We start from the raw sequence: 21,701 nt of genomic DNA, 5'->3' as shown, positions 1-21,701 counted from the left end.
GGGCAGAGCAGCAAGGCGGAGAACGCTAGGATAAAATCTAGAGTGGGATTATCTTTACACATGATTGCAAATAGCCTGACTTGTTTGTAATAACATTATCAACAATAGTAAAAGGTCATTTTGCAATTCAAACTTCCTCGACTTTACTTTCCAAGAAGAGAAACTGACCTTATTTGGTGTGTAATCTCTAATAGTACAAGAATGAAAAGAAGTACTCATCAGTGGCATATATTAAGTTTTATACACGCTGACGACATCTGTCTGGAAAACTCTCTGGACCCCACCTTCAAACCACCCCCACGGCTTCTATCGGGCTAGGAATTAGCGGAAAAGACCCTGCGATTGCGCAGTGGCGCTGCGGCGGCCTCCGAGAACCCGCCCACCGTGAACCCGCCCACCGTGAACCCGCCCACCGAGAACCCTCCCACCGAGAACCCGCCCACCGGAGGGCTCCTCCCAGCCCAGTGGGCGGGGATAAATCTGTCGTCACGCAACGCTACGTAAAGCTGCCTCAGACAGCCCCATTGACGTGTGGAGAGGAGCGAGCCACGTCGCAAAAAGTCGCGGTGGAACTTCTTACGGTCTTCAGACTCCGCGCTTTACGATGCGAGGCAATCGCTAGCTGGAGATGTCGGCGGTGGACCGGGCAGAGCCCTTGGGTCCTTCTATCAGCTTTGCAAAGCGGGTCCTGGTGACCGGGGGTGCTGGTTTCATGTAGGTAACCGCGCCGCTGGTCGAACATTGGTTTCCCAGAACCCCCAATCTTTTCCTGTGGCTCTGCTTGCACTTGGCAGTGTGGGACCTGCTTCGTGGGGGTCTGATAGGGGGAGGTTCCTGACTCACGACTGCGATCATCTTACTTTCTCTTCCCCGGTCTGCGTAGACGTAGTTCAAACTGCGACATCTTTAAGACACCTCGTTCCTAAGGCATAAATGACGTGGCACTATCCGCCCTCCTATCTGGCCCGAGATGTTTACCACCAGTCATTCCTCTAGTGCGCACACATCAGAGTAACCTTCCCACCCCCTGCCTTCCACCCTCTAGTTCTCTCTACCCCAATACGCAGGCCTTGTACATATAGATGCCCCCAAATGGTTTTCGGATTACATTAGGAGCATTCATTTATTCAACAAACTTTTAAAAATCCTCTGTTGGTATCTGTACCCGTACTAGACATTTGAGGCCTCTCTTTTCTCTCACACCCACACTGAATCAACAAATCTCTCCCTGCTTTCGAAGTGTATCTTTAAGACACCACTTCACACCATTCTTTTCTTTTCTACCCTAGTCCATGTTAGTACAGTTGTCTTTTACCTAGACTATTTCAGGAGCTTCCTGATTGATCATACTACATTCGCTGCTGTTCCCTTAAGTCTATTCCACGCAGAAGTCAGTGTTTTAAATAAATCAGATCCTTATTAGGGTGTAGGATTTACACAGAAAGTGTGTTTTACATAAACCAGATCGTTACTAGAGTGTAGGATTTCAATCCGGTGGTTCTTGTCAGATCTAGAATGCAATTCGAACTCCTTGCCGTTCCTAGAAGACTCTTTAAGTATTCTAGTACCTGCTGTTTTTCGGAGTTGATCTCCTACCATTTCTACCCTTTGCTTTTCTCTCCCTGCCACACTTACCCTCTTCTAGGAGTACATCAGGCTTGTTCTTTCTGTCTGGAGGCTTTTACATTTGCTTCACCTTTGTTTCAGGCTGTTCATGTTTGTATCATCCAGTTTGGGTTTTTACTCAGAAGTCAATAGAGAGGTCTTACTTGACCACTATCAAAAATGCGGGAAGGTTCCTGACTCACGACTGCGATCATCTTACTTTCTCTTCCCGGGCCTGCATAGAAGTGGTTCAAACTGTGACATCTTTAAAACCCTCTCCCAATAGCCTGTTCTATTATTATTATTTTTGTAACGTTTACAAAGTTGTATTGTGTTTACGTATTTCTTTCCTGCAGTCCTGCTCTAGAATATAAATTTGATAAGGGCAGAGACTTGTTCACTCCACTTGGAAGAATAAAGGTCTTCAGTAATTGATGAATGGATGGATGCTTGAGTAACAGTAGGAAACTCTCCTACCCTCAAGGAATTCAATGTCTAGCCGAAGAGGAGGGAACATGGATTCTTTTTTTATTGCCCGCAATAAAAAAATCACCTCTTCTAATCAGACAGTTGCTGGGGGGAGAGTACCAGCCAGGCAAGGTTGACTTATTGAGAAGAGGAACATAGCCATGAAAGGGTGGCACTTGTGTGGGAGTGCTGGTCCAGGAAGGGTGGACCCTAGAAAATGCTGTGAAAGTACAACTCTGAGTTCATAATGTGTTCAAGGGCTGCTGTTATGCCTGGGTGCCCAGTGTTGTAGGTGCACATGATAAAATCTGGCAGATCATCTCACTAAGATATGCCTCTGGTTCCATCTCAGGGTCCTCTGAAACCCAGGTGGCACGGTGGATATCCAACCCAGGATAGTTTTAGTTATTACCCTGGAAACCTGTGTCAGCCTAGGATCCTTCTTGAGGGTTCTGATTTATACCATCAAATTCTCATAACAGCAGATAGCAATTGCAGTAGAGCTACTTTGAACATAGGCAATTGACTGTTCATGATGATTTAATTTTTATATAGTTGTACCTTTGGTACCTTAGACATTTTAGTTTCAGTATAGTTGCACTGTCCACCATCCATTGTATTGATTTTATCCTGGTTTACCCTCACACTCAAAGCATGTATGGACAGCATCATTTGGTTATTTTTTCTTTTGCTTAGGACCAGTAAATACTCTCTTCCCCACAGACAAAAGGGAGCTAAAGACTTTGTATATAGATACTGTTAAGTTTGGTGAGTAGTGTGTGTGCATAGTCAATGTGTAGTAAGATAAGTGTCTCTCTTATCTTGGAAAAGTTTAAAGATATCTCCGAATGTTTTCTTAATACTAGATACCTTAGAGAAAAATACAAGAATTTAGGGAGATTAAAATTTTTCACCAATAAGATGTATTTTTTTTATAGTGCCTCACATGTGATTGTCTCCTTAGTAGAAGATTATCCCAACTATATGATCATTAATCTTGACAAGGTAAGTTTTAAAAAAATTAACTTTATGTGCTGAAACTTAACTCCATTTCTAAAAAGTACTGTAATCCTGTCATACTGATATTTTATTTGGTCACTTTAGCAACTTAGGAGCCCATATAGTCATGCCTTCATGCTGTATTTAACCTTACATGAAGTCTTTTGCAACTTTTCATTTATTATTATAGTTGATAAAGTAAAAATTTTTAAGTACAGTTTTTTTACCAAAAGAAAATCTTCACCCTTCTAAATTCAGTTAAAGATTATTAATCCTTTTCGGAGTTGAAATTTACCATCCTGATTTTTTAATTTACCATCCTGATTTTTTTATTTTATAAGTGCTACTTCCTGGAAAATTAAATGACTTTTTTTTTAATTAAGGTGCAGTTTAATTAACTTTTGAGAATTTTTCAGTAATAATTGTAACCCTCTTGGAGCATCTGAAAGCCATGATTGGTTGTTATTGGGATGATTTGTAAGTTTAAACACAAGTTGCAAAGTTTTATAAAATGTAATAATAAAAACATATAGACAAAGAATAATTCTTAAGTCTTAGGAATTCTTGCCTGTCTTACTACTATGGACAGGAATTTTTTTTTTCCCCGTCTATATACCAACTTACCAAGAATTAACCCAGAAACAGGTATAAAGAGTTATAATATGCATAACAGAAGTTTAATTGTTTTCTATCCTAATTGCTTTTTAGTTAGAAATGGCAAAATCTTGTAGTCATCAGAGGCTGGAGTCAAATCTTGGCAGGAACATTTGTAAAAGTAAATTTTTAAATTGTATTTGAAAATGTAGCAGTTTGAAAAATATGTTTTTTTTTGCTTTTAAGATGACAGACACTTTTAAGAATAAAAGGAGCAAATACACTTTATGTTCTTATTTTAAATAAATTACAATCAGAACATCTATTTAAAATAAATTGGGATTTTATAGGAAAACTAATATTTGTCACTTTTTGTTTTTCTCCCCATACTTTTTAATTTTAAGCTGGATTACTGTGCAAGTTTAAAGAATCTTGAAACTATTTCTAACAAACAAAACTACAAATTTATACAGGTATGGAGTTTTCTTAAAATTATTGTACTGCACCTCCTTAGTTATACAGAGATTTAAGAATCTTTCTACTTTACAAGCTTGGATAATATTGGATTCAAGGGACACTTTTAAAAGGCCTTTTAAGAGGTCAAATAGTTAATTTCCAGAAGTACCATATGTTATAAAGAATACTACTTTTAGGTTGATTGCGTAAAAAGCTACATGTATGTTTATGGTCCTTGGCAGATGAGTGAGTAACTGATTGAACTTATACAGTTTATGATATTACATCCTCACTAGCCTCTTGCTGGAATTTGAAGCGATTGGTAATGAGGGGCATTCATTGCTCAGGCCAGCCAGTGGCCAAAAGCCTACCATACAGCTTATAAGATAGTCTTCCCCCATAAAGATTAATTGGCTCTGGAAAGCTGATTCATACTAACTACTATTAGAAGAGTCCAAGGTATAAAGCAGTTCATTAATTAGTAAAGGGAAATGTTGCTGTCAAACAAAACTATCTTATGATTTATGTGTTTTTTTTTAAGTAATTCTATAAGCTGTTTTTAACCACAAAGCTTAAGGAATATACTAAACAGCTCTTTCATAATTCTGTTCTTCCATGTGAAAGTATTTGCTTTGGACACCAAAGAATTGATAAGAAAATGTATTTTTAGAAGAAGTAAATGCACAGCTAATATCAAGAGAACTCACAATTTTACTTAATTGCCTTATAAAACATTTTTCAAAATGTCATTCCAGTTGTTACACTTTAAATATATTTCAGTAAAAGTTAATTTGAAGTTTTAAAAAAATGTTAAAAAAAATTTCCCTATCAATGTAGTGACCTTAGGTTGGCAAGATTGCTAAAAAAAATAGTAGTTGTGCTCTATAAAATATTTTTTGACATTTATCTGCAAGAATATTTTCAATTGAATATCCTATATTCAAAATACTAGTTAAATACTATTTTTGCTTGACCATTTGACTGAATTTTCAAGGAATTGTCTGTTAAATGGGGTTGGGAAAGAGGATATTAGAGGGAATTTTTTCTTATCATTTTTTGCTCATATAGTAAATAATGGTTAAAATGAATGGGAATGCTAGATAAAACTTAGTGTTTTCATGTTTGCTTTTTTATATAGGGTGACATATGTGATTCTCATTTTGTGAAACTGCTTTTTGAAAAAGAGAAAATAGACATAGTGCTACATTTTGCTGCACAAACACATGTAGGTAAGCATTGTTTTGTATTACAGTTATGATTGGCAAACTTTTTGCCTATGGTTAACTATCTTAAATCAAAATCCGTCAATGGAATTGAACTAGTAGATACTTAATATGTCTTTGAAAGAGGATATATACCATGCTGTACCTAAAAACATGTCTCTGCTCACTGTGCCATTGGTATACTATTTAGATCATTTTTAATAGTTTATGTTACAATGGTACCTTGATTGCTGAATTAAGACTTTAAAAGTTTAACCAAATTGAGGGTAGTGATTTTTTTTCTGAACAGGGGAAAGCAAATTCAAAGATGGGTTGTTAACTGTATTTTTATATTGTTTTTCTTAGGCTGTGTAGTCAGTACACAGATGAGCATTATATTATTATTTATTACCATTTTGTACAGCTAAGATATTTTCCAATAATTTGTCTAGCATTTTGTATTGTGAAACATAAGTCTTACTCAGAAGAATTTAGAATTACACAGTTAAATAAATAATGATCATGTGAAACCCCATGTAAACATGATTAGACTTTGTTTCTAGGCTTTTTCAGTGGACAGAACTAAGGAATGATTATTTATTTATGATGAAATATATCATGAGTTCATATTGAGACATCCAATTCAGAGTTTTTATTTAACCGCATCCATCATTCATTTATATCGTCCTTCCTTCACTGAAAGCCTTGTTATTTGACAGCACCATCATAATTACTTATTAACTTAATCCGACAACACACACCCAACAATATAAGAATAATAATCCCAACATTATCTCTAGCAATAAGACAATTGAAAATCACTTTAACGATTGCAATGATTTTTTTTGTCCTTGTTTCCCACTAGTAAAGTAACTTGAAATAATTCTTCTTTGCTCAGTCATGTATAATCATGTAAATACAAAGTTAGATTCATTTATTTCATTTTATTTTATTATTATTATTTTTTATTTACATGGACAGGGACCGGGAAGTGAACCCGGGTCTCCAGCATGGCAGACAAGAACTGAGCCTTTGTTGCCAGTCCCATTTATTTCATTTTGCTTTTTTAGAAGTGGCTTCTTTTTACATAGTTCCAGGGTCAAATCTCTAAAACAAGATATATTTAGAGAAGCCTAGTTTTATCCTGTTCTTTCTACCAGGTTCTCTACTTTTCCCTGTATGTAACTATGTTTGTATTAATTTTATGGTGTATCCTTGTCTTTTGAAAACATGTATCCTACTGCTCTTTTAAATAAATGGTAGCCTATTATACACATCTTTCTCCACCTTGGTTTTTAATGTAATAGTATTTCAAGGTGGTCATTCTATAATAGAATGTAGAGATTGTTCTTGTTCCTTTTTTGTTTTCATAGTACTCCAATATGTGGATGCACCATTGTTGGATTTGTTTCTTTTTTTTTTGCTATTATAAATAGTGCTGCAATAGATAGCTTTGTACCTGTGTCTTATTGTATATATGTCAGTTGATATTGGAGAGAGATTCCTAGAGGTAGGATATCTGAATTAGAGGGTAAAATACATCTGTAATTTGGCTACACATTGTTGAATTTCTTTCCTTAGGTGTTATATATATTTTGTATTCTCACTCCCAATGTATAAAATTTCTTTTCCTCTGTAACCTTACCAAAAGATTGTGTTGTCAAAATTTTGAATTTTTGCTAATCTGATACATAAGAAGTGGTATCTCTGAGTTTTTAATGTGGATTTCTCTTATTATAAGCAAGGTCGAGCATCTTAAGTTTAACGCCCATTTGTATTTCTTTGTCTAAACTATTTGTTTCTGTCTTCTATCCAATTTTATTATAAGGTTGTTCTTTTCTATTTATTTTTTACAAGTTTCTTATAGATTGAAGATAATAATTGTTTGTTTCTGATGAGTTCAAATATATTTTTCCAGTTTGTCATTTCTCTTTGTACTTTGTGGTAGTTTTTTCCTTTTTTTTAACCATGCAAGAATTTTTGTGTATTTAAATTTATCAATCTCTTCCTGTATTGATTCTGGTGAGCAGTAGTTAAGAAAGTTTCCCCCATTCCCAGGTTATAGAGGTTCAAGTCTGTTAAAGTGGCTTTACTTTTAAATAATTTTCCTAGTATTTAATGTTACTAGCAATAACAAATTGCTCTGTAAAACCTCTTCCTCTATTATCAGAAACTAAGATGCTCTATAATATTTTAATATTTAGGAACATTTAAAATTTAGATGAATCATTTCTTGTTTTCTTCTTTTTATGGGTGGGGGGTTGGGAGGGTGCATGGTCTGGGAATTGAGCCCACGTCTCCTGCATGTAAGGTGAGCGAGCATTCTACCACTGAACCACCTGTGCACCCTGTTTTTTGCTTTTTAGAGTAAAAAAGTGTTTCCTGCAAATTTAGCACTTATTGTTTTCTGGATTCTAAGAATTTATAAGTACTATGTAATAAGGTTTAAAAAATAATAAATAGAAATGCATTTGTATTTTATTTCTAAAACAGTTGTAGTTGTGGCAAATGAATGAAGAAAGTGAATAGTGCATTCCTTAAACTTAAATCCACCCTTTGGTATTTGTTTTTTCTGTTGGGTGGTTTGGTTTTAGCATTTTTTTTTCTTGTTCTAGATCTTTCCTTTGTGCGAGCCTTTGAGTTTACATATGTTAATGTTTATGGCACTCATGTTTTGGTAAGTGCTGCTTATGAGGCCAGAGTGGAGAAATTTATTTATGTCAGCACTGATGAAGTATATGGAGGCAGTCTTGATAAGGTAAACTTCTTACTATATACATGATGAAAATCTGTCCTATTAAAACCTCCTTTGGGCTTTTTTCATCCTTTAATTAAACACACTGTAGGACTCTCAAAAACGTTACTCCATTGTCTATTTTCAAATCAAATGATGCCATCCCACCTGGGGAACAGCAGTCTAATCTTGGTACTGGTTTATTCATAATATGTCACAATGTTTTGAGAAAGAGCAGCAGCTCTCACTTTGATGACAAAGGTCATTCCCATGAGTCAAATCATAAGTAAATTAGACTGTAGTCTGTTTCCTGCAGTGCTGATTGCAGCTGCTCATGTTTCTCCTCCACTCAGGAAAGCATATTGGATTATCAAGGAGTGAGTGTGAAATTTTTGTAGAATCTGGAATCTGCTCTTTTCTAAAAATCATTCCTAAATATTGTATTTTTTATGCACAAAAGTGGTTCCACTGCCTGAAAATGCGGAGCTGTGTTCCAGTAGCCATGTTTCTTGAAGATGATTGTATAATGATATAGCTTTCCCAGTGTGACTGTGAAAGCCTTGTGTCTGATGCTCCTTTTATCTACCTTATCAACAGATGACTAAAACATATGGAATAAAGATGAATAATAGGGGGAACAAATGTTAAAATAAATTTAGTGTGAAATGCTGATGATCGGTGAGGGGGAGGGGTGAGGGGTAATGGTATGTATGAATTTTTTTCTGTTTTCTTTTTATTTCTTTTTCTGAATAGATGCAAATGTTCCAAGAAATGATCATGATGATGAATATGCAACTATGTGATGATATTCTGAATTACTGATTATATATGTAGAACGGAATGATCAAAAGTTACGAATGTTTGCATTTGTTGGTGTTTTTTGGTATTTAAAAAAAAATTTTTTTAATTAATTTAAAAAAAAGTGGTTCCATTTCCAATTTTTATGTTTCTCATAGTCTGTCAGTGTTTTCAATTACCTCATTTTATTTTATTTATATTGTTTTTTGATAACTTAAAAATTTTTCACCAAATATGCATACATGCTGGGGAAAAGAAACCAAATAGCTGTAAAAGACTTAAAACAAGAAAAAGCAGGCCCTGACCACCGCTCAATCCTCAGTTCTCCTTCTGAGAAGCAACCGTTTTCAAATCTCTTTGCAGTTTTTACCAGCCAAACTTCTTTCTTCTTGTACTTGTGCTGCCCTATGTCAAATCTATCACAATAACCAGAATAATATATTGTTTTTAAATGGCCTCAAGGCCCAACACATTCTGGCCTTCCTCTATTTCTTTGACCTCCTTTCACATTTTTCTTCCCTCTGGAAGAGGAAACTACACCAGTCTCCTTGCAGTTCCTTTGGAAACTTCTACCTCAGGGCCTTTGTACTTACTATTCTCATTGCTTACCTCATAGGATGGTTGTGAGCATTAAATAAGTTACTACATGTAAAGTGCTTAGAAAAATTCCAGACACATACTTGGAGTTCAGTAAATGGTTTTTAAAACGCATTTCATGTTTGTAATATGTTTTCTGATTTTTCTAGTTAAAAGTTATGTAAAATAATTAATTTTTTAAAATGCATCTTTTTAAAATTAGGAATTTGATGAATCTTCGCCCAAACAACCTACAAATCCTTATGCATCATCTAAAGCAGCTGCTGAGTGTTTTGTACAGTCTTACTGGGAACGATATAGGGTAAGAGCTAATTTCAGAAACTTTTGAATCATTTTCTGTGGACTTAGGTGTCAGAACTCCAAGTCAGCATTAGCAGCATTTCAGTTTCTGGAATATAAGACATACATTGAGGGAAGTTAAATGTGAAGCAATGTTTATGGACTACATCAATATCCAGAACAGGTAAATTGTACTTGTGAATTCATAGGGTTTTTTTTTAATGATTATAACTTTTCATTATGTGAAGTGATTTAAAAACAATTGATTTTCTATGTTACGTGGACAAAGATTGGACCTACCTCTTCTGGTTCAGTTCATCATTTAAAGCAATAATTAGTACATATTTTTTCTATGACTTTAGTAATGGTAGAGTGTTACAGCTATAGTGAAAAGCCCTGTTGGAATTTCCTGCTTCCTAGGAATCCTGTGCATTGAAGAAAAGAAAACAGAGAGAAGACAGATTTCACTTCTCATAGTGTATTCCTTTCTGCATGATCCAATTCTCTTGGTTCCCATAAATGGGGGTAGACTTGCCCCAGGTGATGATGAGAGCCCTGTCTATGTGGAAGCCTTTCCCAATATAAGTCATGAACTCTAATCCCCTACAGATGGCATCCCATTGATCTTCTTTTGAAGTAATTAGGAACTGGGTCAGAAAGATAAACCAAGGAATTACTTAAGATTCTCTTGTCTTTTGTATCCCAGTGGCACTGATTTCTTTCCTTTTCATGGCAGCTCTTTCTGTTTCATTTGTAAGGATTGGCACAACAGATAGATTCAACTTGAAGTTGAATATCTGTACAAACCTAGAATCCTAGCAGTGGTTTCTGAAAAATGAGATGGAAACATCTTCAGTTTTCTGCAACCAAATTTACAAACATCCGTCTGTACTCATCCTTCCCTTGTCTCAATAGAGAGAGTGTTCTTCTTACTTTTGGTATATCTGCTTTTATCTGAATTCTGTCCTTCTACTCCTGTCTTCTTAGGAATTTTATATTAGAAAAAAATTCCTTTATTTCTCTCTCTAAGGTGTGTGGAATTATTGAGACTAAGTCGTTCATATTTTTAAATGCTTATCTTTAAAATAATCATTGTTATTGGACCGTTCCATTATCTTAATGTTGAATACTCTTTTTTAAGTTTCCAGTTGTCATCACAAGAAGCAGCAATGTTTATGGACCACATCAATATCCAGAAAAGGTAAATTGTACTTCTGAATTCATAGGTTTTTTTTTTAATGATTATAACTTTTCATTATTTAAAATAATCTCCAGTTATTTGTCCAAAATCATTTATGTTGTAACTATGTATGATTTTATATGATGTATAGGCTACTTGCAAATCTCATCAGATTTAGAGTTTGAAGACTTGGGTGTAAGTTTTAACTTGACACTCACTAATTGTCATGACGTTAGACCTGGGACTGTCATCTTTAAATTGGGGGATAATGATAATACTTAGAAAGGTATTTTGAGGTCCAGTGAGATGATATTTTTGAAAATTCCTTGTAAACCCTAAAGCACTGTAAAGTACTACTGGTACCATCATAGTATAATTAAGGCTCTGAGTTTGCAGTTAAATCAACATGTCTGGGTATACAGAAATTTAAAAGTTAGTTAGATAATGATGCAATAAGTTGTACATAAATTTATCTTATACTTAAATGGTTAACTGTGCCCTAATTTATCTTTATTGTTGTGGACATGAGGGTCTTCCAGAGAGTAGTAAAAATAGCAAATAAAGAAATGTAATTAAAAGACTGGAAATGCCCGTACAATTGTTTCTGTATCATTAAGCCCAGTTTTAGGCATTTGCTGCCTGCACTGCCTAAATCTGGAGACTGGGTATTCTGTTTCCCAGCATGTTGTATTAATCTGTTTGCCTAAAGGAAAGAGCCATATCACAATCTGCTAGTGTTAATATCAACTTTGCTTTATTTTTAGAGTCTTTATACGTTTAGTAATTTCATGTCTTGTCTTGTTTAACATAATTTTTGTTTGCAGCCAAGAGCATGGGAATTAACTTTTCACTAATTTCACAAATACTCATTAAGTAGGTACTGAATATATAAGTGACAAGTAAGATGATTTCTGCCCTTAAAAAATGAACAAGTGAGCTTTGTGATGAAAGCAAACTTCACAAAGACATTTTCTGAATTTTTTCCTATTTATGTCATTTTATTTTCGTATTTATGAAAATAGGAAGCTATCTTAGAGGTCTTTAATTTATCAAATATTATAGCAGGTTTTTCTTGAACTCCTGAAAAGTAATTTTGTCTACATGTATATTCCTTAATAATAATCTTATGCCAAGTTCAGATTCAAACTTATGTATGAATTTCCAAAATCTGAAATATTTATGTATTCTTTTAGGTTATTCCTAAGTTTATATCTTTACTACAGCACAACAGGAAATGGTATGTTGCTTACTTTTGTACCCATATATTTGTTTTTTTGTCTTAAAACTATGAGGCTGTTTTAGCTTACATGAGGCTGAGAAAATGTCCAAATCAAGGCATTATCAGGGTAATGCTTTATTTCCAAGGACTAGCTGTCAGCAGTCATTGGCTTTGCCACATGGCAGGCACAAGCAGCATCTGTTGTTCTACCTCTTCTTTTCAGTTTTTGTTTATTTCAGCTTTTTGCTTCTGTAGCATTCTTTCTCTTTCTATGAATTTTATTCTCTTACAACGGCTTCTGTAATAAGATTAGGACCCATCTTGAATGAGTTGGGTCACACCTGAACTAAAGGAGCCTCATCAAAAGATCCTACTTAGAATGGGTCCACATTCACAGGAATGGATTAAATTTAAGAACATGTATTTCTTGAGTACATACAGCTTCAGACCATCACAGTCAGCCTTCAGGAACCCAAAGGGATGTATTCCTTCTACATGAAAAATACGTTCATTCCATCATAATGTCCCAAAAGCCTTAAGTCATTTCAGTAATGATAAATAGCTCCAAAGTCTCCTCAAAATCTACTACAAGTGTGTTCTGTCCTGGGGCACAATTCCCCCCCATCTGAGGACCTGTGAAGCCTAGAGAACAAGCTATCTGCATCTAGTATTCAGTGGGGGACAATATAGGGTAAACATTCATATCCATACCAGGAGAAATTAGAAGGAAAGCAAGAGTCACAGGTTCCAAGCAGTTCCAGAACCTTGCAGGGCATACTGCATTAGGTTTCAAAATCTGAGAATCATATAGGGAATGATGTGTTTTACTCAGGGCCATATGGAGTGACAGACTCAACTCCAAGCACTTGGACATCAGCCTTGCTCTCTTCAGACACTGGGGTGAAGGCTCCACCCTTTAAGCAAACTGGGGTAGTGGCCAGTCTCTCCAAAATCCCTTGGAAATAGGCTCCAACCTGTGAGAACATTGGGTAGCAGCACTCTTTCTGACTAGTGGGGTGGAAGCCCACCCTCTCCAAATGTGGGGCGTACTCACCCTTTTCACACACAAGGATGGGTCCACTCTCTTGTCCTAAGAAGATGTTTTCAGTCCAAACCTCATCTTCCATCATTCTGCCCTTGAAGTGATTTTGCCTTCAATCTATCCCTTTTCTGTCCCTCTTAATCCAGGCTGACAGTGGTTCCATTCATGCAGATCTCAGGTGCAAAAAAATTTGTCAGTTTTCATATAGTACATAGGAGTCCAAACCATTATATGCTAGGATTTTCTGCAGATCTTCCTTGACATTTATTTCCAGTCCTGATAAGCACTGAAATGGCTGACCGGATTCATGTTCACTTACACCCGGTCACAGGGAGCACTATTCTCTGGGGGCTCACTTTCTGGAAGCTCAGAACTTCTCAAACCATCAGTTATTGGTTTCAGTGTGTCCAGGAGTTCAGTTCAAAACTCATCCTTTTATTCTAGCGTTTATAAGCTGCAAGAAGAAACCAGACTGCACTTTACATGCTTAGCCTGAATATCTCCTCAGCTAAATAGCCAGTCTCATCACTTTCAAATTCTGTCTTCCATCCAACATCAGAACTTGATTTCACCAGTTCTCTGCCACTGTAGAACAAGGATCACCTTTCTTCCATTTTCCAATAACACATCCATAATCTCCTTTTAAGTTCTCATGAGAGGTACTTTTGGCATCCATATTTCTACCATCACTCTCTTCAATGCAGTCTAGGCCTTTTGTATCGAATACCTCACAGTTCTTTCACTCTCTACCCATTACTCAATTCCAAAGCCTCTTCCACATCTGTGGTGTATGCATTAACAGCACCCCACTCTCCTCGTACCAAAATCTAGTTTCCTAGGCTGCTTACAGCAGATACCACATAATGGGTTGGCTTAGACAGTGGGAATTTATTAGTTTACAGTTTGAGGCTTAGAAAATGTGCAGATCAAAGTATCATCAAGGCGATGTTTTCTTCCCAAAGAAGAGTGGCTGGCAGTCCTTGGTTCTTCTGCCACAAGGCAAGGCACATAGCAGCATCTGTGGGGCTCTCTCTTTTCTTCTGTTTTTTTCTTGATTTCATCTTCTTGCTTCTGTGGCTTTTGTACCCATAAGTTTTTCAAGTATATTGATAGTATTTGCTAAAAGTCTTTCTTAAAAATCACCAAGTCTTAGAATTGGATCTTGTACCAAATATAATAATCCCTGCCAGTCTTTTTAGTAATAAATAACATTGATAATAATTTATTAATAGTTCCTTTTTAATAATTTAACAAATTCATCTTTATAATTTATTTACTAAGATAATTTCAAGTATTAAATAATCTGTCATAGAACTTTGAGTTGTAGAATCAACATTTGACATCTGTTTTTATGTACAGGATTATTTAATTCATAGAATTGTATTTATTTGTTCAAAATGAATTTATGGCAGAAAATTGATGAATGAGTGTTTTTAGGACTCACATATGTTTGCCATTTTCTCCTCAGATTCGTCAGGAGGTTTGGGAATCACCAAAAAAACTGGATAAAATTTAGTAAAGTCATGAGAATTTGTGTTTTCAATAAACTATTTGTAGGATCCCCGTGGGAATTGTTTTTCTGGAGTTGTGCCCAGTTACAGCTTTACTCTCGTTTGAGAGGGCTTATTATTTTACACTTTTTGATTCCATTTCATTTAATCTTTTCAGCTGCATCCATGGATCAGGGCTTCAAACAAGAAATTTTCTTTATGCTACTGATGTAGTAGAAGCATTTCTCACTGTCCTCAAAAAGGGAAAGCCAGGTGAAATTTATAACATTGGAACCAATTTTGAAATGTCAGTTGTACAGCTTGCCAAAGAACTAATACAATTGGTATGTATGTATTTTAAAAGGGTAGTATTTTCATAATTGTTGTTAAATTAGTGACTGTAATCACTAATTTAGTCAAAATTAAGTTTATTCAACTTAGAAATGAAGTAGAAAATTAAATTCAATACATAATCATGTGTATTATATATAGGCGAAGGTTTATCATGACTTTAAGTTGTATCACTCATTTAGTATCAGTTTTTCAGAAAAGAAAAAAAACCTAACACATTAAATGTACATACTCATTCTAAGACATACCTCAATTTCAGAAATATAAAAAAATTCTGTATCCTAGGAATTAAGGAACCATTGATATAAAATAATTATAGTGATCTGTGTATATATGTATTAGTGAATACCAATTATAAATCTCAATATTCAGTAGGAAGGAGACTGATTAATAACCAGAAGCCAAAAATGTCTTTTTCTTCCATAGTTTATAAAGTGTATTCTTTCTGGGCTTCAGTTGGAATTGAGATTTTTCAGTATTGGTTTCGTTAATAAAATGCTGTCATTTTTGCTGTTCATCTCCTTTGAAGAAGTTGTTTTATTCTTCTTTTTAATTAACCACTAAATACTGTTGTTATTCTCTGGTTTCATTTTATAATTTGACTGAAAAGTCTTCTCCGTTTTGATAGATCAAAGAGACCAGTTCAGAGTCTGAAATGGAAAACTGGGTAGATTATGTTAATGACAGGTGAGTAACAAAGGTAAAACATCAGGGAAAGGTTGTAAAATCTTAGGTACTTTACAAATTATAAAATAACTTAAGTGGAAAATGAGTTTATCTTTTTTGAGTTTTCTGTTAAAAGATTTGTCCCTGATTTTAAATGTAATACAAAGTAAGTGTGGCACTAGTACTTACTATGTGACTTAATGAAAAGTATTGACTATTTCCAAGTCTGATGTTTCCTCAAGGATGAAATAGGGATAATATCATCTTCCTTACTAAATATTTTAAGACAATGATAATGTATGTAAAGTATCTGACCCAGGGCCTAGCACAGAGAGTCCTAATACATTTACATGTGTTTATTTATTCATTAAATATTTATTTGGTTTCTTCTGTATGCCAGGCACTGTGCTCAAATCTAGATTTGGCTGAAATAAGGATAAAACACAGAGGGTTAGGCCTCTGGGATTATGGGTGATAAACATACATACATATTTCTGTTTGTGCATGTGTGTGTACTTTATTTTACAAATTTGCTACAATAATCATGTTATTGGGAATTTTTTTTTTCAAGAAAAAATTTGGATTGTGGTAAAGATGCTTGGGTCACATTATTTCTCTAATATTTAAATTTGTAAATGTATATTCTCAATATCATTTTAAATCTGTTTTTCCCTAAGACCTACCAATGATATGAGGTATCCGATGACATCAGAAAAAATACATGGCTTAGGATGGAGACCTAAAGTGCCTTGGAAAGAAGGGATAAAGAAGACAAGTATGTTATGAATTTATGATATTTTAGGGGGAATCAGAAAAATTTAAAGGCAAAGTAGATTATCTTTAAAACACCATACAATTACCACAGAATATTGTGATGAATCATGTTCACTTTTCAAATTGTTACATTCAATAGATTTCTAGCAATAGTAATGTTTCCTCAGCATCTTGAATTATACAGACTAACTTCTCATCACTCTTCCTATATCTTACTAGCATTTATAAAATATCCATTTTATTGATTCTGAGGTACACATAATTTCACTTCACATCCCTGAAAAATGTGTTTTACAATCACTAGTGTCTTATAATTATTGTAGCTTTTCTTTCTATCTTAGTGGTATGTAAAATAGTGATCCGTCTTATCAGTAGTATCTTAGATTTGATGAAATGTGGACAGTTATAGTGTTCAAGTGTCGTGGGTCTTTTTATATTGAAATATATGGGAAACAGATTTAGTATGTGCATAAAAATCTAATAAAATAAGTGAGTATTAACTGTATATTTATGTTAAAGCGCTATTTAGAAATGTGTTAGTAGGAAAAGATCTGCCTAAATGTAGAAAAGTCATGATTCAGAAATTGAAATTTGAAATGCTTGTGTTGAATTATAATAAGTAATTCAAAAATAATTTTTAAAATTGTTAATTATTTAGCTGAAAAAGGTTTTACTGGTAAGTATAGCAACATAAAATAATGATTTGACATATTAATAGAAGGAAATGTGCTGTATTGCTATCCCTCTGATACATTACCATATTCATATGGAAAAGTATTTTGTTTTTTTCTATAACTTTAAAGCCAGTTTTAATACATTTATAATGCTAATGACTTACTCCAACTCTCTTCCTGCCCCTTACAAATTCCTTAAAATCGGAATATCTTAAAATATTTATACCAGCAAGTTCAGTATTGAAGGACTTTTGACATTAAAAAGGAAAAATGGTTGATTTTTAATTCTGAGTTTTTCAGATGATAAAATAGCTTCTGATTACTTCTTTGTTTAAGTTCAGAATCAAATTGTCTTCATCATTAAGGAACCCTTATCTACTGATTAACTGATGGGCAAGCCCATTGGGCAAGGAGTTGTCTTTCCTTACCTACCAGGTAAGAATTACCTCAGTTAGTTGGTTAACTATTGTTCATTTTTTATTTTTGTTTTCTTTGTTTTTTCCTACCAGTTGAATGGTACAGAGAGAATTTTCACAACTGGAAGAATGCAGAAAAGGCGCTAGAACCCTTTCCAGTACAGCCACCATTTGTATAGTTAGGACAGTTTTTGGAGAAAGAAGAAAATTATCCTACCTCGACAAATGATATGATGTGAAATGGAGTGTCCACTTTTCATTTGGAATTAGAATCATGGCGTTGTGTATAAAATACAAATACAAATACTTCAGTCTTTGGAAGAGTTTCAGTATTAGCACAGAATTTAAATATCAAAATTCTTTCAGGAATCTTTTCTCCTGTAAATTAGGAACTAGTAGGCGTAGATGGACTCCTTTATAGCAGTGGGCTGTAAGGGAAGAGTCTCCTGGTTCTGAGAATAGACAAGTAGTGGCACTGGGGAGATGTCAAGCCTTTGCTGGCGTTAGACTCAATGAGCTTCCAAACCTTTCCCACTGCCTAGAAATTCTCTGAAGTCTTAATTTTTAGCCAACATAGGATGGGTATTATGCCCTAATTCATCTTTTTCTTTTAAATATCTGATATTTTAATTGCTTTAAAAATGGAGCAAAATGGAAGTATATCTAGCACTTTTTAACTTTTGATATTTTTATAAAATTAAGTTAAATGTTTTTAAAAGAAGAATGTAAATTTTTTTATTTTCAAAATCAGTTGTTGAGCTACATACGAGTAACCTTGTATCAGAGAAATTTTATCATGTATTTACTTGTTAAAATGAACTTATTTATAAAATTGTCATTATTTTAATGTATATAATATAGAATGTGGCTTTTTAAATAATGTGTAGTTTTGTTTATTTTGCTGTAGAAAATTATTTTTAAAATTCTTCATTATATATATTTTTATTCCACTTTGTCCTAAAGACTTTAAGGAAGTCTGATACTTTCCTAATCCCTGATCCTTTGTATGTGACTGTAACCTTGTTTCTTCCTTCTAAAAACTTTGAGGATATTCTCTTCGTATACCAGTGTTCTTAAATGTAATGATTCTATGCCTTTGTATAAATCTTTTTTTCATCCACTGTGTTGCTGTGCATTTAATGGGTCCCTTTACTCTGGACATTTGGTCTGGGAAATTATGTTTTTTTCCTTGAAATGTATCCCCTTTTGTTTTCTCTCTCTTTTTTTTTTTTTGCCTTTTGAAATCCCTGTTAGTTGGGTATTGGGTCTCCCATACTGATCCTCTTAAAAGTCTTTTTTTTTTTTATCCAATTTCTTTAACTCTTTATTTCTGTTCTGCTTTTTCTGCAATTTTCTTTTACTTTAAATGCCAAATCTATTGAATTCAATTTTCAGGAATTTTGTTTCTCTATTCTTTTTCATAATATTCTATTCTCCTTTTATGGTTATATTTTGTCTGAGAACTACAGAACCACCACTACCACCACCCCACTCCCATTTCTTGCATGGTATATGTTTCATTTAATTCCTTTTATGTTTGTTGGCTTATTTGAATGCTGCTTTGTACATTTTAGGTCATGGTGAAAGCTTTCCTCAATTATTTGGTTAACCTTGGCTGTCTGTTCAGGGTATGACTCTAAGAAGTTGTTGGAATCTCAATGTGAGTGAACAGGGAAGATTCCATTATAGAATGAGTAGAAAGTAGGATATTTGTCAGGGATGGGGAAATGCTCCCAAATTGTCAGTATATATAAGTCTTTTCTTTGGGTCATTTCACTTTGACCTAGGGTAACATATGCTCAGTTTTGTTTCTAGAAACAGAGTGAGTAAAGGAAGCTAGATGTCCTCTATTTAGAATGCAGATTTTAGCATGGAGACTTAACTCGCTGTTAAAAAGTCTTAATATACTTTTTTTTTTTTTTTGGTCTCCTGTTTTACCAGCCTCTCACTGCACCTGGTGGTCCCCAAAGTCCATAGTTCTTTTCAGTTTCTCTAGACAGTCTCCTTTTTTTTTGAGAAACAGAAGGAAGTACAAACGTGTAACTTGGGTCCTCCAGGAGGCAGACGCTGAGATGGTGTAATGCCTATAAAAGATAAAAGGGAAGGAAGCGGGCATGCTACGGTGGCTCAGCAGGCAGAGTTCTCGCCTGCCATGCCAGAGACCTGGGTTCGATTCCCAGTGCATGCCCATGTAAAAAAAAAAAGAGGGAAGGAAGGAAAATTAAGCAGAATAGTGGTACTGGCTAAAGCTCTGCAGATAGAAAAGGCAAACCCATGTGGGAAAAGTGTCTATTATGAGAATGAACCACTGATCCTTTCAGGATGGAAAAGACCCAGTGGACTCAACTTGTCATCAAATAACTGGTTGGTTTCCTTGAATCATAGTGCCATATCAGGGGCTCAGTGTTGGTCGCTGTTACCAGCAGGTTGGGTGTTCAGAAGTGGCAGTAGCTGGACCACCCTGGGGAAGTGAAAATCCATGCTATGGGGCCCAGAAGCAAGGTTCCATCTTTACCGTGGCCACTGTGGTCATATGCTCATAATGCCAATTCTGGGGTGGCTAATGATGATGAAGGCCAGCTAATATTAACTGATCAAGTAATGTCTATTTGGTTATTCAGTTCCTTCTCCATGATGGTTGCTCTCTGTGGTACATTACCATGTAATATAAAGTTCCTTACAGCCTGTGACCGCTACTATAAACATACGTATGTCTCCAATGTTAACTTCCTTGTCTCTGTTCCTCTGTAATTTTTCCTTCCAAGTCCCCTCGTGGCTAACCAAACTATTCATTACTGACCATGAGTTAATATATATTCTTACTTCAGGCCATCTATTCTCTACAAAATGCATGACCAGGTACACTGCTTGACGATATACCCTGTGAAAGATTTTTCCCTTTCCAGTTTCCTTTTAGGCCATCCTTGAGAGGTTTTATGCAGCTACCATCCATTTTCAACTTATACCTTCATAACAAGCCAATTCACTCATTAACCAAGCTTGCTTGGGTTCTTTCCTTCCCATTCAGTTAGTTGTTTGAGACCTCCTGTATGGCCATAGGTATGACTGGGAGGGAACCGCTATAATTAAGGTGATGATGACATGGGGGTCCAACCTACTTGCTCTTTTTTTTTTTCTTTACTATTTTTATTGACACTTCTTCACACACATACAGTCCAAACGGTGTACAATCAGTGGACTCACAGTATCATATAAGATCATCAGCATGAACATTTTTTAGAATATTTGCATCACTACAGAAAAAGAAATAAAAAGAAAAAACCCATGCATCCCATACCCCTTACTCTTCCCTCTCATTGACCACTAGTATTTCCATCTACCCAATTTATTTTACCCCTTATCCCCTATATTACTTCTTTTTATCCATATTTTTTTTACTCATCTGCCCATGCCATGGATGAAAGGAGCATCAGACACATGGTTTTCACAATCACACAGTCACATTGTAAGAGCTTTATCTTTATACAATCATTTTCAATAATCAAGGCTACTAGAATACAGCTCAACAGTTTCAGATACTTCCCTCCAGCCACTCCACTACTACATATCTATATAATGCATAAGAATAACCTCTAGGATAACCTCTCAGCTCTTTGAAATCTCTCAGCCACTGAAGCTTTATTTTGTCTCATTTCTCTCCTTCCACTTTTGATCAAGAAGGCTTTCTTAATTCCATAATGCTGGGTCCTGGCTCATCCCAGGAATTCTGTCCTATGTTGCCAGGAAGATTTATACCCCTGAGAGTCATATCCCACGTAGGCAGGACCTACTCGCTCTTGCATTTAATTTGTGGCCTCTGATTCTGCTCAGGTTCAATCTCAGATATGCAGGTGATTTATGCTGAGCCTACTTGACTGTGCTTCCTTCTCTGTGTAAAGGGGAATTCACATTCCAGAGGCTTTATAACCTGCTCTAGCAAGCATCGGCAAGCAGCTGCAATCAGAGCTGCTACTTGATTGAACTTGGAGTAGTCTACAGTTATTCTCCAGAATCCATCCAGTTTGAGCAGGGACAGACTTGTGAATTAGATGGAGATGTGATAGGGACTACCATCCCTGCATCCTGCAAAGCCTTAAGGGTGACACTCATCTTCATCTCTGAGATGTGTTGATTTACTATCTTGGCTATGAGAGGGA

At 35.2% G+C, this 21,701-nt stretch overlaps 1 protein-coding gene across 3 annotated transcripts in view; it reads left to right on the top strand.

Annotated features, from left to right (window-relative positions):
- The first annotated feature begins 528 nt into the window (after positions 1-528).
- The window catches only part of TGDS (TDP-glucose 4,6-dehydratase), a 34,058-nt gene continuing 12,885 nt past the window's right edge, over positions 529-21,701 (top strand). For 2 of the 3 annotated variants that reach the window (XR_013174670.1, XM_077158534.1), the window contains exons 1-12: positions 529-714; positions 3,012-3,078; positions 4,071-4,139; positions 5,261-5,351; positions 7,940-8,082; positions 9,656-9,754; positions 10,874-10,933; positions 12,106-12,149; positions 14,842-15,007; positions 15,643-15,701; positions 16,358-16,455; positions 17,465-17,563. Coding sequence is in view for 2 of the 3 variants with exons in the window: in XM_077158534.1 (XP_077014649.1) it covers positions 629-714; positions 3,012-3,078; positions 4,071-4,139; positions 5,261-5,351; positions 7,940-8,082; positions 9,656-9,754; positions 10,874-10,933; positions 12,106-12,149; positions 14,842-15,007; positions 15,643-15,701; positions 16,358-16,455; positions 17,465-17,514 (1,032 nt within the window). In the remaining variant the exon portion in view is untranslated. Of the gene's footprint in view, positions 715-3,011; positions 3,079-4,070; positions 4,140-5,260; positions 5,352-7,939; positions 8,083-9,655; positions 9,755-10,873; positions 10,934-12,105; positions 12,150-14,841; positions 15,008-15,642; positions 15,702-16,357; positions 16,456-17,464; positions 17,564-17,637; positions 18,666-21,701 lie in introns of those variants that run through there. The other variant, XM_077158533.1, reaches the window with a different exon arrangement.

Source organism: Tamandua tetradactyla, chromosome 4, assembly GCF_023851605.1.
Source record: "Tamandua tetradactyla isolate mTamTet1 chromosome 4, mTamTet1.pri, whole genome shotgun sequence".
NCBI lineage: Eukaryota > Metazoa > Chordata > Mammalia > Pilosa > Myrmecophagidae > Tamandua > Tamandua tetradactyla.
This window is presented reverse-complemented; position numbering and strand designations above follow the sequence as displayed.